This window comes from Dermacentor variabilis, chromosome 7 (genome assembly GCF_050947875.1).
Source record: "Dermacentor variabilis isolate Ectoservices chromosome 7, ASM5094787v1, whole genome shotgun sequence".
Taxonomy (NCBI): domain Eukaryota; kingdom Metazoa; phylum Arthropoda; class Arachnida; order Ixodida; family Ixodidae; genus Dermacentor; species Dermacentor variabilis.
In genome coordinates this window covers 170,292,891-170,311,576 of record NC_134574.1, presented here as the reverse complement: position 1 = coordinate 170,311,576, position 18,686 = coordinate 170,292,891, and the positions used below count along the sequence as shown (strand labels likewise).

The 18,686-nt window shown below is 41.7% G+C and overlaps 1 protein-coding gene across 7 annotated transcripts in view; it reads right to left on the bottom strand.

The window, feature by feature from the left end:
• Window positions 1-3,277: 3,277 nt before the first annotated feature.
• Window positions 3,278-18,686, bottom strand: part of LOC142588484 (calpain-B-like) — a 154,980-nt gene continuing 139,571 nt past the window's right edge. For all 7 annotated transcript variants that reach the window (XM_075700278.1, XM_075700276.1, XM_075700274.1 and 4 more), the window contains 3 exons: window positions 15,725-15,841; window positions 13,288-13,346; window positions 3,278-4,913 (listed from right to left, as the gene is read on the bottom strand). In XM_075700278.1, the coding sequence (XP_075556393.1) occupies window positions 4,887-4,913; window positions 13,288-13,346; window positions 15,725-15,841 (203 nt within the window). In that variant the 3' untranslated portion in view covers window positions 3,278-4,886. The remainder of the gene's footprint in view (window positions 4,914-13,287; window positions 13,347-15,724; window positions 15,842-18,686) is intronic.

Below are 18,686 nucleotides of genomic sequence, written 5' to 3'. Positions count from 1 at the left end.
GAGAAATACTTTTATGAACCCTCGAGATTAACCCAGTGATAAACACAGGGGCCGCACGTTTCAGCTTCGCTGATTTACCATCTTCACGGAATGAAAAATCCGACTCCTTTCTTTTCTTTTTTTTTTTTCTTTTTGGCTTGTGTGTACAAAGACCGACCTCATCTTTCTTTTTGTAGCGCTTCTTTGGCGTGGTGAGAAGCTTAGGTGGGGATGAAGATCACCCTACAATCACGCACTTTGGCCAGATATTTAGGCTCGTGAGCCTAAACTGCGCGAAACGTTAAGACGACGGGAAGAAACACACGGCATCTAGAAACGCAGCTTCTGCGCCTCGCTGTATGCGTTTCTTCCTTTCGTGCAGCTTACCCTTGTTTCAGTATTAACGAACTCGCGCGATAAATCTTATTGCAGTAGGTGGATACCGCTTTCTCGTGGTATCACTATTTCGGACAAGGGAGAACGCCAACGAGCGTGAAACACGCGCAAGCTGCCGTCCGCACGACCTCTAGTCTGTGACGAGGCGTCTGCAGTGGAGCCCGATTAAGGGGCTTTAAGCCCGATGGAACAGCGCTGCCATCTGGCGGCTGTCACCGAAGTGGCGACAGCGGCTGTAAGCGCGCGCGCAGGGAGTTTTGCAACTGAAGCTGGTCCAGTAACGTTCGCTTTACTACGGCGACTTCGCGTTCCGCTTGCGCGCTCCACGCACCGCGTACGACAGCAAAAGTTGGTCGAGATGTTCACAGCAGCGTATGCTGCCCGCCGTACGCTACCGTAATATGTTAGTTCACCTAATTTCACCAAGCCCGAGGGGTGGTTCGGGGTCCCTTTCATAGGCGCCGGCTGCGCGGGGGCTCCGGGGCCCGAGCCACCTCCAGTTTCCCGGCGATACCGATGCCTACCTACCTTCCCCCCCTTAAAGTGCCATTATCACAGTGTTCTGCTAGCACGTCATTTGAGATTTCTTTTGAGTTGTTTCTACCTCTTTACTTTAAATTTTATTGTAGCTAAAAGCTTACGTACTGCATCATATATAGTTGGACAGAGGTGCACGGCTTTTCACGTTTTCGCTTTATTTCTGCAAATCCTGACAATACGAGGACAAGCGCATTAAAGCGCCAGCGGTGGCTACACCATCTGCATTTTTCACTTCAACCTTTCTTTTTTTTTAAATTTCCACTGTGAACTCCATACACAGCCACAATATATGTAAATATTATGCAGGGTGTTCCAATTATCACGCAGCAAGATTTAAATATGTGCAAATGCCACGTAGCTGGACAGAAGCAAGATAATGTTACTTGCCGTGACTTGGAGGTACTCAGATTATTTTTTGCATTCTAGCTAATTACGTAATTATTCTTAATTAATCATCTCAAACATCATAATAAGATGAAAAGTGTCAATGAGAAAATTGTAGAGCAACATGACAAACTCCCAATACAGCTTTCTGTTGCTCAATACATGCTACATTAACGTGTTTTCCCTAGCGTGAAGGAAGCCCGCGAATACATGCAAAGTGCCTTGAGTGGCCAGTCGAGCGACAATATTGCGCGTATTTGCGGGCTTCTTTCACGCGTAATAACTGTGACATAGAAATGAGAGGGTGGAATAGCTGCGAAGTCAGGAAACCTGCCGTTAGTGCTCCATCCATACCATTATCAAAGTGATGGGCTGTCTTTTTGGGTTTGCGACAGGCAAAGCAGTTGCTTTGAATCAGTTTATTTGAGGGCGCTGCTTTATGATGCGTTTAGGAACGCAGACACATATTTTTCATATTTCATGGAGTTTCTTTACCAGTGGGGAAAAAATTAGCACGCAATTAGTATGTCGCTGAAAATACCACAGTTAGATGTCATTTGGGGGTGCCTGCAAATGCCTCACTGACATTTTGATAAGTAGGACATTACTTGCCTAGATCGATAATTAATTACAATGATCTTATTAAAACTCAGTAATTAAAAAAATTACTGGCTGCTACTCCATTGTACTGGAAACAATATGCACTAGGTTTTCTTCAAGTAAGGCAATTGCTTTATTTTTTAAATCATGGTGCATGGTATTTGAGACGGCCTGTATAATTCACTCAGTAATTGAAATGAGGCCAAGCTGGATTCACTCGAAATCAGAATCAATAGCAGTCATGCGCCGCAGCGCTTATGCTCGGACTCGCAAGAAAGAAAAGAAAGAGGCTGTAGTTTCTTGGGGAAGGTGAAGCAGTAATAGTGAGAGCGAAGTACAAGAAGGAAGTACACGAAGAAAGATGACACCACCGCGAGACGCCCGAGGGGCCGGAGGCCAGAGGACCGGGCTTCATCTGAGTGAGGAAGGCTATATATATATATATATATATATACATATATATATATATACATGCACACGCACACACACACACACAAGAGGTTCCAAAAGCTGCGATGGAAAATTAATGTGCCGAAGACAAACGTAATGTTCAATTGTCTTGCAAGAGACCACGGATTCACGATTGGCAGTCAGTATAATCTGTGCAGAAGTATGATTATGTGGGTCAATTAGCCACAGGGAACCTGGATGAGAAGGACATTTACAGAAGAAAAGTGGTTTGGAGTGCATACGGCAGTCATTACTAAGTCATGACCGGCACCTTACTGCTATTCTTGAAAAGTCTACAATCATTGCATTCTACTGGCACTAAAATATGGCGCAGAAACTTCAAAGTTAGCAAAGAAGCTTGAGAAGAAGTAAGGACTGTGCAATGAGCAACAGAACAAAAATTGGTAGGTGTAATGTAAAGGCACAGGAAGACAATTGTGTGCATTGGAGAAAAAATTGGAGTAGCCGATATTCTAGTCAAGATGAAAAGGACGACATGGAGTTCAGCAAGCCATGCAATGTGTAGAGCAGATAACCAGTGGTCAATTAGAGTTACAGGATGGGTGCAAAGAAATTGGGAGTGCAGTCGACGATGGCAGAGCACTAGGTGACGGGACAAAATGAGGAAATTTGCATGCACATGATGGAATCAGCTGTTGTATGACAGGGGTGATTGGAGATTGCCGAGAGAGGCCCTTATCCTCCAGCAAGACCTAAATAAGCCAATAATAATGATTAGTGTCAGTATGAACTAGACATACAGTGACTAAAGCTACACCACAATGACAAATTTTTGTTATGCAATTCACAAACTAATTAATGAACACTCACTACTCCTGAAACCTTACAGCTTTGTCAACCTAAAACAAGCTCGCACCAAAAAGGCAATAATAAAGAATAAAGCATACAAGCAACGAGAGCTAAGAAGGTGTGTTCGGGTTCTTTATTATTTTGATCAACAATAAAGCGCTTCTGAATATTGTTAGAACAAAAAGTGCACAACAGTCACGAAAACAAATGTCTGGAAGATTGCAACTTACAATGGCTGCCTCAACAGGCATAACAATACATAACAAAACAGGGGACAGGCAGATTAATATAAGAAAAAGGAGTACCGCCATCAAAAAGGGATGTAGAAATACAGTGCACCTGATTTACTTAGATCGACAAGAAATTCTAATCTCTCAATATCAAAGGAACACAAGAATAAGAGTAGGAGCTAGCCATGGTAAACAGCTGACAGTAAATGTAACCACTGCCAGCCACTTTTATTGGTGTTCGATACGTAATCGTAAACAATTGTTTTAAAGACAACATAGAGTGCTGTCCATATCACTGCCTCGGCCAGTGATATGGCTCCACAGCATTTTGATTACAATCAACAAGGTTGACAGATAACTTTATATTGACAGTCCATTTAAAGACGAATAAGAGGGAAAAGAAAGAGCAGCATATGCATAAAAGATGTCTCTACTTCAGATGCATCTGTATTTTATACATATTATGCGTCAAGATACTTAAACACATCCACCAAGATCCATGCACACTCACAAGGATATAACGTAACAAGACATGGAGGGAAAATAAGAATTCCCCTTCCTGAGAGTGAATGGGACACTTCCCAGAAGTGCTTTGAAAAATGTGCTGCTATTCCGGCCTTTCTGTTGCCAAAAAAACGAAGACAGCAAACTCAGCCAATGTTGCATATTAGAAAATAATAATAAAGTTACACCACTTATGCAAAGTGCAGTCAGAACTCAATATAATGAAGTCATACATCCAACCAAAAGCTTCAAAAGTAATGAAATTTGTTATACAGTATGTAGCGGGGCTTCTGCATTTCAATAGATTAGACTATTTCACTGTGTCCTCGAACTCTTCTGATGGCCAATACTTCGTAAGTAAGAGTATATGAATAAAATCCCCAAAGAAATATTGGGGTTATAAAACACACACCTCCAATGGGGCTAAGCTGGGCAAATGAAAACAAAATTCACTAAATTGTGAATTTGTTGATAGACTTCATTATAACAAAGCTCAACTGCATAATGCTGAAAGCACAGTTAAATGTCACAGACATCCCGAAAAAACGAAGAATGTTGCCCCAGATGGATCTCGATTAGGGAGAGCAGACGACATTATTGACATGCTCAACATGGATAAAGACAATCACAGAGCATACGGCAAAAATGCAAGGCTTTCAGCTTCTAATGGTTGTCTTAGCAAGATGACTAGTTGTGAGCATCCAAAGCAGTACCTAATAGCATTTACGTCAAGCTACAAAAGTCGACCCCCGAAAATAAGCTGCTGTATGACGTCATTTTTGGTACACAATGCTAGCAGCACCAACACTTTGCAAAAGCTATGCATGACAGGGAGCACGAGTTTTTAAAGCCTTGCATTACAAGAGGAGTCCACTTGTATTAAGGCAAAGACCAAAAAGAGATGTTGGAAGTGACGGGAGTTGGCAGTTTGTTGGCTGGGATTCCCCAAGGAGACATATCAAAGATCGTCACGTGTCAGTTGCATCCGGTATCCTATGCATACATCGTGTTCTCCAGCCACTGCGGGAAAGATGGCAGTTATGAAATCATGTATCAGAGATGAAACATGGTAAAACAGTATTCATTTTGATCTCACTCAAACAGAAAAAACAAACAAACAAAAAGAGAACCAGAATGCTTTGTCTTCTTAATAAAATTTTTATTTTCACCACACAAAAATTTGAACATTTTGATATTATTGCTTATAAATGGCACAAATGGCACCTTCAGATATTCACCTGTGTGCAACTCAAGATGCATAGTGCTTATTCATCCAGATGATGATGAGATGCCATAGCACACTTAGGCAGATTGCACACTTACGAAAAATCAAGAGATATAAAATATAACTTGTGCTCAAATCATTTCCATGCTACATTCAAATATAAAAGAACCGCAGTCAATAAAGTACAGCAACTACATTCAAAACCTTAAGGGTGGGCGTAGCTTTCGAAACCAACTACCTTATTTACTCATGGATTTTAATGAACATTTGGAGAGCTAGTGGTAATGTTTCTGTGAGATTATCATAGAAATTTTTGAAGTTATATCTCAACAACTTCTTTATTCACAAATTTCTTCTCTTTTGGGCTTGTCCAAAGCCTGAACAAATTGGAAAATGTGACAGAAGACTCACTCGAAGCACTGTGCGTTCCAGAATGAATGGTTGAGGGCATGAGATTCTGAGATTTTTTTAATTTACAACATGATTATTTTAGTTCTCATTTGTTATGAGGAGACCATATATCAGGCATCTAGACTGAACAACTAGTTGAGTCATTAATTCAGGAAAAGTGACACTGGATAAACAAGAGTGTCATGCCCTGAACTGCATTTTGCCTTTAGTGTTTTGCTTGCCTTTTTCTCCCCAATACATCCTACTCAGTTGCTCTGTGAAGAACATGTTGGCCAGGTTGCAGACCTGCACAATTTCCTACAAAAGCACAGCGCATCCTAGAATTGTATTTGCATACTGCTTTGTTGATGGCTGCTGTAGTGGAGCAAGAAGGCTTATTCCTCAGCATCACACACGATGCCTCTGTCGCATTCAATGGCGCATCTTTGTCTTTTTATAACAATGACCAGGTGGCTAAATGAAGGCTTTTAGCAGCATTTTCATTTTTTTTTCCACGACAATGGCTGAGGAGCTAGCTGCACATTAGAAAGGCACTGTTACACGGGCAGCAATGTAGCTCAAACATGCATGCCTTGGAAGCCAGTACTTATGTGGAGGTTTACCCTGCGCTTTTGCATCTTAATGTTTGCACCAGCTACCATATTTTGAGAACATTGTACTGTACAAACATTTTCTCCTTTGCACCTTCACCTTGTGAGGGCCTGGAGAGCCTAAGCAATGCAGTGGAATAGTGGAATGCAGTGAAAAAACTGCAGCAGATCTTCAAACTGCTGGTGAATGCTCAGAATCAATCCCTAGCACGGCCATTGCAAAACGATCTTCCAACATCACGATTCTGGCAGTAAAGTGTGATGATGCTGAAAACCACCTTCGCAGATCAAATTTGTTATTATTTAGAATCCCAGACAAGCATGGTGAATCGTGGGAGCAATCCGAGACCCAAGTAATTTCCTTCTGTGCTCAAAAGCTTGATATTGCTGTCGTTGGCTCTGACATCGAGCGCGCACATAGGCTGGGGTGTTTTCGACAAGGCAAAAACTGCCCCATTATAGTTAAGCTTACACACTTTAAAGACAAATCTAAGATTCCTTCCGTCACTTCCAAACAGAAGGGATCGTCATTCTCGGTCTGCAAAGATTTTTCTGAGCAAATGCAAACAGCTCGGCGGAAACTTTACTCATACGCTCAGCAGTTGAACACCCCATTCAAAATTCGCTTCAACAAACTGCACATTGATAATAAACAATACATTTGTGAAGCTGACCATGACTCCATCATTGAAATCAAGCCATAGCAATTAGAACGACCTTCAGGACAGTTTTCGTTGCTCTCCTTGCCACGTGTCCATCGTGCTACCGCTAAAACAGTTTTGCTGTCCTACCATAATGTGTCTTGTGATGGTAGCTAACGTTCGAAGTTATCTTCCAAAAACACACAGCGCATGCCCTAAACAAGGATCACTCTGCTGATATCACCGTTTTTACTGAATCGTGGCTATCTGCCGAAGTGAAAGATATTCAACTAGTTCCTGATGCATAGTTCATAGACTTGATAGGGCTGGTAGGTGTGGCGGTGGGGTTCTGGTCCTTGTGAAAGTGAACTTGGCTTCGATTCCTGCTGCAATAAACACCAAACATGAAATTCTCTGCATTGCCATATCTCTGCTTCACAATCTGTTTTACTTCTTTCGTGCTACCGTGCGCCTGACTGCAATATTTCATTTATTAAACGGCTTTATACAGTTCTATTAGTCTTGCAGTCATGCTTTTCTAAAACAAGTTTATTATTATGTGGGGATTTCAACTTTCGTGACACTGACTGGTCTAGTCTTACTGGAACGAGTCACCAATCGAAACATTTCTTAGATCTCGCTGTTTTGTTTAACCTCTGCCAAATAATCACAGTTCCAACTCGTGGCTCTAACACTCTCAACCCTGTTCTAGTTTCGAATCCTGATACGATTCAATCACCGCAGTGCATAAAAGGGCATAGTGATCACAACCTGACTCTTTTCGACGTTCCCATCATGACTCCCAGCCGCCAACTTCTGACAAAGTTCATACACGACTACAAAAGAGCCAATTTTACAGCAATCAATGTGGAACTTGATATATTCTATCACCATTTCTCCCGATCAGCATATTTCAGGTCTGTACACCAAAACTGGTCACCATATAAGCAGACAAATCTTGCTCTTATACATGCTCATGTACCATTATTTCACATAAACGGTGATGTCAGCAGGCCGTGGTTCTTGAATGAAGAAGTGTATAGAAAAGAAAGAAGCGTCTGTTCCGACATGCTAAACGAATAAATTCTAGTGATAAATGGCAGAAATACTTTGAGTGCTTACACCAGCATATGACTGGAATAAAGCGTTCAAAAAGAAAATTCTATCACCAGGACCTGCTGAATGTACTCCGCAATAACCCTAAAAGAAATCTGGAACTTACTTTCGCTGAAAAACAGTGCACTCACCAACATTCCCCTAACTAATCCTGATGGATCCCCAGTTTCTTCTGAATTCCAATCTGATGTTATGAACTCCTACTTTAGTTTTGTTTTTATTCTCAAAACCTCACTTCCCTTAAACTCCCTACCTGATTATAGTTTTGTCCAAATGGATCCTGTACTAATTACCAACGAAGGAATTATGAAACTTATTGAGGAGCTTAAGGTATACAGTGCCCCGGGTCCCAATAATATTCCATCAAAAGTATTAAAGAGTACTACACTGGTTTCCAGCAAAATTTTACAAATAATTTTTACACAATCAATTTCTAATCGTTCTGTTCCTAAGGACTGGAAAATCAGTAAAGTTGTTCCTGTTTTCAAATCTGGTAATCGTTCTGACCAGTCAGATTATTGCCCAATATCACTCACCTGCATCGCTTGCAAACTCTTAAAAGCACATTATATATTCAAATATCGCATCCCACCTAGATAAAAACTCATTTTTCTTTTCCAAACAACATAGTTTCCAGAAAGGTCTGTCTTGTGACACACAAGTGTTTGAATTTACTACTGATCTTCACCTCAACATGGATTCTTCTTTTCAGACAGACATGATCTATCTCAATTTCACTAAAGCCTTCGACTGCGTAACCCATATTCGTTTATTGACCAAACTTTCTTGACTTTACCTTGACCCACTAATATTATCATGGATTAAGTGCTTTCTGACTAATCATTCGCTGTTCACTGTTATTGAAAATCAGGAGTCTAAAACTTGCGACATAATATCAGGCGTTCCCCAAGGGTCGGGTTCCGGGTCTTCTCTTGTTTTTCATACCATATTTACTTGCATAATGGTCGCACTGGTGTAATGATCGCACCCTGAACTTGTCGCAGCTATATGTCGTGTGCCAAGTGTAGCTAATAATGATTGCACTTATCATCTGTCTAATGCTACGTGAATAACTCTTCAAGACAAACCAAGCGGTCTGCACGCACCAAACATTCTTAAAGGGACACTAAAGGTTACTATTAAGTCAACGTGGACTGTTGAAATACCATCCCAGAAACCTCGAAACGCTTGTTTCGTGCCAAGAGAGACTTATTTTAAGAGAAAATGCGTTCTGAAGCGTCCGCGTACCTCTAGCGCAGTTCAAATCGCCCGCCCTCCGATCGAGGAGTACTGACATCATGGTCTCATAGTGACGTTGCGCCGTCGGTGAGTAAAACGGCGTCCGCAGATGGCGCTATGGCTTTTCTGCGCAAAACGACAACGCGCGGCCAAAAACAGAGCCAAGCCAGAGCCGACAGCAGAGCGAAAGTGGAAGTATGGTGGCTAGCGGAAGGAGAAACGCTCGACCATAAGCTGGTACTTCATTCTATGACGCAAACTTCGACGCTCGTCGCAATGGACCCTGACAACGACAGATTGGCTCGCGATGCTGGGCTCAACTTCAGCGATTTGAGCACTGACGAGTGCGACCTGCTGCTGCGGGCTCGCGCTGCCGGCGTCGTTGCGTACTACGACGGCGGCCTCGACACCGGCTCTCCAGAGCAAGAAAGCAACGAGGGCTTCCCACGACATCACATGGACGTGGCATTCTCGCTGCTTGTTCCAAATGAAAGTTTCGCGAGCCAGCAGAACCCGCACAGCATGACGCGATAACGAAGCTACTGAAACTCCAAAGCGTGCGCGGCGCAGAGTCGAGCGAAAACGAAACCTTTCGACCACCCATACTACTGAAGGGTAACGTGAAAATGTTATTTTTTCTTAGAATCAAATAGACGTAGTCAAGTAGCATTTTCTTCCGTCTTATAATCGAATGACATTATATTTTTAATACGAGTAGTTGAGTATTAGTAACACAAATTATGAGGAGTGCTTTCGTCATCGGGCTAGTACCGGAATGTCGCTGGAGGGTCTCAAATCGTGTCATGCATTTGCCTCAATTTCTCGGTAACTAAAGTTCTGTTCGCGATTATATTGACGCCTTAGACATTCTAGAACATTGCTCTACCACTTTAACTTGACTTTCCTTTAACTGACTTTCCTTAAAGGGACACTAACCTTTAGTGTCCCTTTAAGCAGATGCGCCATTTCATTCCTTTCATCACTTTCCGTACTTCCATGACAAAAAAAGAAAGCTACAACCAAACTTGCATTTATTATGTGTAGGCTTTATAATGGTTGTGGTCAACAACAACGACAAAAAAGGTGCCTTTCGCTTCTTCTCACCTGCACTCGTCGGCACGCAAACAAATCACGAGCGGCAACGATAAAGGACATGTTTACAGCGAAACATTAGAAGTGTACCCTATTCATACGCCGACGCTTTTAACACACCTAAGATATTGGCCCACCCTTAATGGAAACATGTCATATTGACAAATGCAGCAGTTTCCGCAGCATGCCCACCATGTGTTTCTATGTCACTGGCAGCTAAGCGGGCCCATCTGTTTCTGTCCCCTCAAAGAGGACATGGCTACATTATTGCCGCAAACTTGCCGATATTAACTATATTATTCATTACTGATACGGAAGAAACTGTTTCAATGCATGTAATGTACTCACGAGAAGAAAAAAAAAATCGCATTCGGCTTCCTCTGCCAGCCGTCATTTTTGTTTTGGTGTCCCACACTACATACAGCGGCAGCTGCCTATTTGTTGACCTAATGTCATCCAGCAGCAAACGCGGGATGAAAATAAATTTTCTTTTCGCGGGAGATTTTACCTGCGTAATGATGGCATCCCTGAATTTTCATCAATTTTTTTTACAAAAAAGTGCGATCATTATGCAAATAAATACGGTATTTATAAATTATCTTCCAAATAAACTCTCTTCTACTATACGGCTTTTTGCAGACGACTGCGTCCTTTATCGAAGAATTGCTTCCAGCAGTGATCAGTCTAAACTCCAGGATGACTTGCATAAAATTGAGAATTGGTGCAATATCACTATACCATTGGATATAAGGAATATAAGAATATCTATCCGAATAAGGATATCTATCCTTATTCCCTCAATTCAGTTAGTATTGAGCAAGTTGATTCTTATCAATATCTTGGAGTAATGATCACTAACAACTTATCCTGGTCAGAACACATACTCAAGCTCACTGCTAATGCCTCAAGTCTCCTCGGCTTCATCAGATGATCCCTCGCTCTATCTCGACCTTTCATTCATCAGCTAGCCTACGAAACTTTCATCTGCACCAGACTTGAGTATGCATCCTCCATCTGGAGCCCCCATCAAGCTTATTTAATTAGCGCATTAGAAGTAATTCAGAGCCAAGCCTCACAGTTTAGCACTTCTAAATATGACAGTATTATTAGTATTACCAATATCAAATCATCTCCTGGTCTTGCATCTTTAGCAGTGCGCCGCAGGATCCCTCGTCTTTCTCTTTTCCACAAGATATACTATTCACGGAGTTCTACCGCTGCCTCCTAATCGTACTTCCCGCAGTCTTTTCAATTTTTATAGGTTACAATGTCTCCACAGATCTACCAAATCCTTTAATTAATTTTTTCTACCATGCACTATTGAAGACTGGAACAAACTTCCCGTGTCTATTGTCAATGAGAGAAATCCCTCAAAATCCAATGATGGCCTTGCAGCCCTTTTTATTACTTAAATGCTTTGCTGTGATTTTTGTCTTTCCCTCGGGAAGAAAGGAACAACTCTCTTGAAACACCAGTCAATGAAGATCGGGAGAGAAATCTCTCCCCCATCGCCCCTCAATGATATCTTTTCTGTGCACGGTTCTTGTTATAGTAGATCTTTTAATTCTGTCTTTTTTTTTTCTTGTTCACTGTCGCCATTTATGTCATATCATGCACTGCGATGTTTCCTGCTGCCACCCCCCCCCTTACGTAATTCGGGGTCTTTAAGATAAAATAAATTATTATTATGATGATGATGAACATTTGAATATTGTTCACACACTTTGGGTGTGAACAAATTTAAATAATCAAGCCAAAAAATCGAGAAAGTCCTGACCTGCACAGTAGCTCCAGAAACCGTGATTAAGAAAAATAACAAAAGTAACTAAATAAATAAAAAACAGCTTGACTTCAGTGCAAGATGTGCTTGGTCGCGGAGCTCGAGGTGCCAATGTGCAAAATGCTTAGCCATGATTTCGATGAGTTCGTGCACACTGTGCTCGATCGCCGAATCCGAGGGGCCGATGTGCAAAATGCTTAAAACTGCGGGTCAAAGGAGCCCGTGTGTGATGTTCTTGTTCGCCGATGAGCGAAATGCTTAGCCATGGGTCTGAGACATCCAATAACAGAGGGGTCAGCCGCGCGTCTGTGATGTCTGCGTCGCACCTGTTTCAACACTCATCGAGATCGCAGTGGTTTAGACGTTGAGAGCTCACGAGATGAAATGAGCAGATGACACCCCCCAGAGCGAGCGCCGGACCAATGGAAAACCGCGCTGGAGCCACGTGGCGGGCGCAGCCAATCAGAGACTCTAGAACGACCTTCAATAATTTGCTTTTTGTGCACGTGTTTCTGAAATGAGGAGATAGATGAAGCGACAGATTTGAAAACGAAGAAATCTGCATTCTGAAGAGAACAAGATGACAGCGCTCGGTTGTGCTGTTCTGGAGATATTGTGGCTTTAAAAACGCTGTTCTTTCGTGATTTATTTGAACTTTTTCGTCACCTTGGATGACACAACAAATTTTGTATAGCACTTCTACGTGGTTTTCAGTGATGATATTTCGAGATCAGATAGAAAAAGGATTATAGAAACTGAAAACATGATTTTAAAACAAAATCGACCTTCCGGCCATTTTTCGCGATGACGAAGTGCAGCTTAAGGTGATGACAGCTTTCTTGGTTTTTGACATCATGAAATCATGGCATTAAGAGACCGTGAAGTTGCTGTTTGTCAGGTGACTCTTGTGCTGTTTCTAGACGTTTTAAAGGAAGGCAGCCAAGAGAAATCTTCATCAGTGAAGCCCAGATTTAAATGAATTTGCTTACATTGGGGCAGAAATTATTTCTTTAATTCTGAAGTTTCTATCCTGAACCAACCTCGCCAATAATAACAGTGAGCATTTACTTTCAGCTCTTCTAAAATGATACAGCTGACAAGCTGACAAGATTAATTGGATTACTGTCCAAATCACAGCTTGTACAAGTTGGATTTTAACTGGTTTTTATTGCCCGAACAGTATATGAAAGGAAATGGGACCCAATTATACCAGTTGAGCATTACACTATAGTTGAGTACATCAACAACTAAAAATGGCAAAAGCAAAGTACTTAAGGTTACAAAAGATGCAAACACATACCTCATCAATTGTAAACACTGCACTTCCAATACTCCTTGTGTCTTTCTCCTTGAACACCTCTGAAAATATTCCAACAAATTTTGATAAGAACAAGTGAACCGCATGTACACCAAGATAGCTGATTTTAGTTTATGCCCTAATGCAGACTTCCCTCCTTACAATAGCCCACAACTAATTAAACAGCGCACAATAGTCCACTACTCCAGCACCCCCTCCCCACCTCCCACCACGCTTCTCTTTTTTAAGGCATAGGGCTCCACCACAATGTACACGAGTAATGAAAGAAAGCATACCCCAAATCTCACAAAGCGTTCCTGTAAACAGGCTTCTCCCCACTTCAAGATGCAAAGAGGCGCAGTGCCGCCCAGCGCAATAGCAGCAGCGGGGAGATGTTAGTGACGGCTTGATTTATATGTTAGATCATATCGCTCCTGGTTGGTAAGGGGGAGCTTAAACACACAAGTGATAGATCCAGCAGCCCTTTCTATCCCTTTTGATCAGTTTGATGCTAGTCTATCAATTATCAGTCTGATACTAACCAATCAGTTCAGGAGTAGACTATTTTTAGGTCCACAACAGGTCCAGTGTCTCTCCCCTTACAAATATGCAATCACACCTTACCTGTGCCATCCAAAATCACCTCATGCCTGCAATTTCCTAATTTCATCACATCATCTACTCCTCTGCTGACTTCAGCCAAGTTTTCCTTCCCTTGACACCGCTTACATTGCTAACCAGACCACTGGCTCTATACGCATTGCCTGTACAGCTTCACTTCTTCCTGATAACTACAACTAGAACACTATGCTTCATTTCCCATCCACACCACCATCTTTCTGTCTCTTAATGCTAGTCCTATTGTTTTCTATTGCTTGCTATGCTATTGCTTGCTACTAGCTTCATTTTAAGTTTTTTCTTGCCTTCCTCCACGTTTCAACCATGGATGCATGCATATCCTTTACTTAAGACCTCGACTTAGGCACCAAGTCAAGGCAACACATTACTTCAGGGGGGGGGGGGGGGGGAAACAGTAAGGAAAAGAACACAGTGGCACTTAACTTTTCTGTGCAACATTTTTCTTTGCTGTGAATCAGCTACCCCCCGTAGCTGATTCACGGCAAAGAAAAATGTGGCACACAAAAGTTAAGTGTCACTGTGTTTTTCTTCTTACGTTTACTGCACTTTTCTTTTTACCAACATTATCTTTGAGGTCATGCTGCAATCTCACAAATACAGTACAATACCATATCAGCACAGAGATGTGTATGTGGAATTTGCTAAATATTTCATAGTAACATTGCTAGGAGCATGACTTACGAAGAGACCCTGTGCATGGAAAGAAAGAAATCATGCATGAGTGAATACAGTTTGCACAATAAATTTTGACACTTTGCAAAGGTTTCTCGCACCAACCAGAAGTTCCATGTGCAGTGTGAAGAGAGAGTTTGAAGGAGACAGAAGCAAAGCAACTTGGAAGATACCTGACATGACAGAGGAGTTGTGCTATGAATTACTAATCAAGATATAAAAAATCAACCACATATGCCATTTTTCACTCACACTATAGCTTAACTGCATTCTATTTGTAACCTGAGTTTTACAAATACTAGGAGACAATAACATTTAGAAAGCAAACCTTTCATGGCAAACAGTGCCTTTTCTCAGAAAACACTAAAGTTTCAAAGTAAATTAGACTTCATAAATGACGAATACATAATTTGGAGATCTTTGTGCACATGCTGACTGGTCATTAACTTGTTGCAGCTCTTATTTTTTTTAACTAGGAGGAAACGCGACTTGGAAAATGAGAGTGACAAACTGAACCCAAATATCTGGGACTAGAACTTACTGTGCTGATGATAAACATCTGCAAGTTTGACCAATAGCAAGGAACAGGGTCACATGCAGTACAGGTACTCTATATTGTTTACAGAAAACCTAAAGTACGTACTGCTGGCACTGCTCCTAATACTGATGTGAACACTAAATTACAAAGATCAAACCTGTATCTGTGAGTGCTAATTATCTGCCATCTTAATACTGATGCATTCCCAGAAAGCACAGATATAAAAATTCATATATTGACAAAGCCTGTCAAATAAATATGGTATTCAGTAAAAATATATACAAACAACACTTCCATGCACAGTCAATAATTCTGCATATATGCAAAAATATATTTTTCTACAGCTTTTGTTATCAGTCTGCTCAGGATTCCATATAATAGCTGCATCAATGAACATAAACACAGTATGTAACAGACATAGTTACTGGACTCCATATGGAATGCTTCAGTGATGCATCGTTTGACCAATAAAAAAAAGGCAAATTCCATCTTGCAAGCCTCGCAGTGTGCTCTCCCAAAAGCTGTTGCATACCAGTATCGGCAGATTTAAATAAGAGGGATATAACGACAGTGCGGTTTGACATATCTCACCTATCATGGTCCTCAGCTTAACAGCACAACCAATGAAGTCCTCAAAAGCAATGTTTCCATCGTCATTGCCGTACCGTAGGACCAGAGCTTTGAGAATATGCTGGTTCACTTGGTATCCTATGCAGGGTGACAAACCAGACAATTTTAAATAAATACAATGGACATTTATATATTGTAAGGGCACTTGAATAGTGAAATTTTCTATTATATTAGAATGTGGATATGTGAAAATTTCGCCTTGTGCACACACCAATATGATCCATCAAATGCAATAACAACTTGGGAATACTTATGACTGGATGTGTAGCAAGCTGGAATACTAGCATATGTAAAGTGCTTTAATACAATGAGTTGGAAAATAGGCACTGGATGTTTACTCTCAAGGAGATTATGTCATCATGTAGTGGGTTCACTTTTCTCACTTTTTTTTTACTATTTTTTGCATTGGGGATATTTTCCAAGTGGCTGGATAGGAGTTTTGCAAGTATGCTAGACATGAAATAGATGACGTTCTCACATCTGACGTTTCTGCAGAGAATTAACAGCACACGCAGACGGGGACCGAGTGAAGAACAACAGGACACAGCACCAATTCTTGGTGCTGTGTCCTGTTGTTCTTCACTCTGTCAAACCTCTAAGATGCTTTACCAACTAGTCCACCAAGCCATCCTTGTGAACTTCATTTCCACATCCCTGGGCTCTTAATTGTTTGTCTGCCCCTACAGACATTCTCATCACGCTCACCGTCTGTACAAGATGGCGGTTGTGGGAGCTAGGCTTCTACCTACGTAACAAAATTATTTCACCGGCAGTCCTGCCCATGTTTGGAGGCCTCCCTCCAATGCGAAAGCGTGGACTAACCGCCAGCGAAATAGCCCGAGTGGAGTGACAAGAGCGAAGTCGCTTTTATAAGCACTGCCTGTTTCAACGTCTGCACAGAGGTGTAGGGGTTACCCGTGCCAGGACACTGTGGAAGGAATGCTTGCATGTACAACCGAGTGCTGGTGGAAGCACTTACTGCCCAGTCTACAAGCCATCGTTCAGAGAAGGAAGCCCGCAGCAACCCCCAATCCTGTCTACACCACTGAAGATCTGCTCCTCCCTAGTGATGTGATACATGTCCTCAGCCAAGGACCCAAAAGAATTACCCGTGTCCTGTTGTTCTTCACCCTGTCCCCGTCTGTGTGCGCTATTAACCCTTTAAGATGCTTTACCAACTAGCTCACCAAGCCATCCTTGTGAATTTCCTGTACAGAGTTCTTGCATTGAGTCCACATCATGTAAACTTGACAAAGCTCACTGAATAACTGAAAATACTTAATCTGTTCTGCAGCTGTATGCTTTTCACTATTCTGGAGATGCAATAAATATGGTGAAACTAATATTTCAATGCACACAATTATTTGGTGCCAGAAGAGGTTTAAAGAAGGCATAGAAAGAACATAAATTCAGTGCAAACATGGTGAACATAGTGTAGTCTACTAAAAAATTCACACAGAAACTCCTCTGGTAGGTAGTTGTATAAGTATGTGTAAGCATTGTGACACTTGCTCATCTCCACGCAGCCCGGTGTCATTATCAATGTTATGGAACTTGATCCGACCAGTATAAACCCTTATCAACCGTCATCGGTCGTTCGCTTATGTTTTATGGCGAACACGATAACGCAGGTTTATTTAAGATAGAGTTCATTATGGCACTCGAAACCAAGAACATTGGTGTTAACTAAGGTGGAGTTAACCACATTTAATTAAGACACTTAAACCCTTGACTTTTGGTGTTAAGGTGAGTTAGGGTTAACTTAGCGAAGTTGTAGCAAAACCACCACTACATTTGCTGAGGAGGGGGGGTATGCAATGTTGTTCCATGGCATCGGGCATTGGCAAGATGTTCCCGGTGACACTGGGTATTGCGTGCATGTACTTCTCGCACTTGTTCTGCGTTGTGGTCTTTCCTGGAATGTTGTTGTCGGACGGCAGTGACATGGCACCTTTCCTCTTGATGGTTGTGCTCATGAGCAACCTGCTGTAGTTCCCCACTCTGTGCAGAGTCGAATTGTTCTTGGCCTTTTTTGCATTGACGTTGATACTCGGCATTTCTGCATATCTGTTCTTCTTCAGTAAGCGGCTGCGGTCGTGTTGGTGCCATTACAGTAATTGTGACAGCACCGTGGCGAGACGAACTGCTGCGGTGCGACATTTGCTCATGTCCATGCAGCCCGGTGCCATTATCAACCTTATCATACATGATCCGACTCTTATACATAATGCAATGCTTCATTGATGGTTCGGATGCTTGTTTAGAGCTTGTTTTTTATTCAAACGTATGCTGTTCTCTGAGTTGCATGGTTTATTTAAATAAATTTGCCTGCTTATGGGGTATACGAGCGATTGCATTCGTCTTACGTGACGGACAGGTTTCTCGTTGGGTAGGCATAAAATGCTTACGCATTTTAAATACTTCAAAATATTGAAGCAAGAAATCTGGAGGCAACCTAGAGAAGAAACATTCTTGGTCAGGTAGCTAATGCAAGCTGTCAAGGGAAAAAGGGACGAAAAACCGCCGCTTCACACATAATTTCCGAATCTAGTGTCTCTCACTACTGGCTGAGTATTTCCTACAAAGATGGATCAAGAACACACATTTGAAGCAGCCTTGCATTCTTTTTTTGCTTTTTTTTTCACCCAGTAGGAACTAACAATTTTGGTCCCACGTTAATTCAGCCACAGGTGCATATATACAGTCGACGACCGATAATTCGGACTTGCGGGGAATGTAAATAAGTCCGAGCTATCGAATGTCAGAAAAAAACAATGTTTCCAAAAAAAAAAAAAGATTATTCTATTAATGTTTTAAGGCCCCTGTGCAAGGAAGAAGTGGTTGATTCATTGCTGCACACGCTTCCGCTTATGTGCAATCAAGTCCACCTGTATTTCTGCCAGTTTTGTCTTGTCTCTGTATG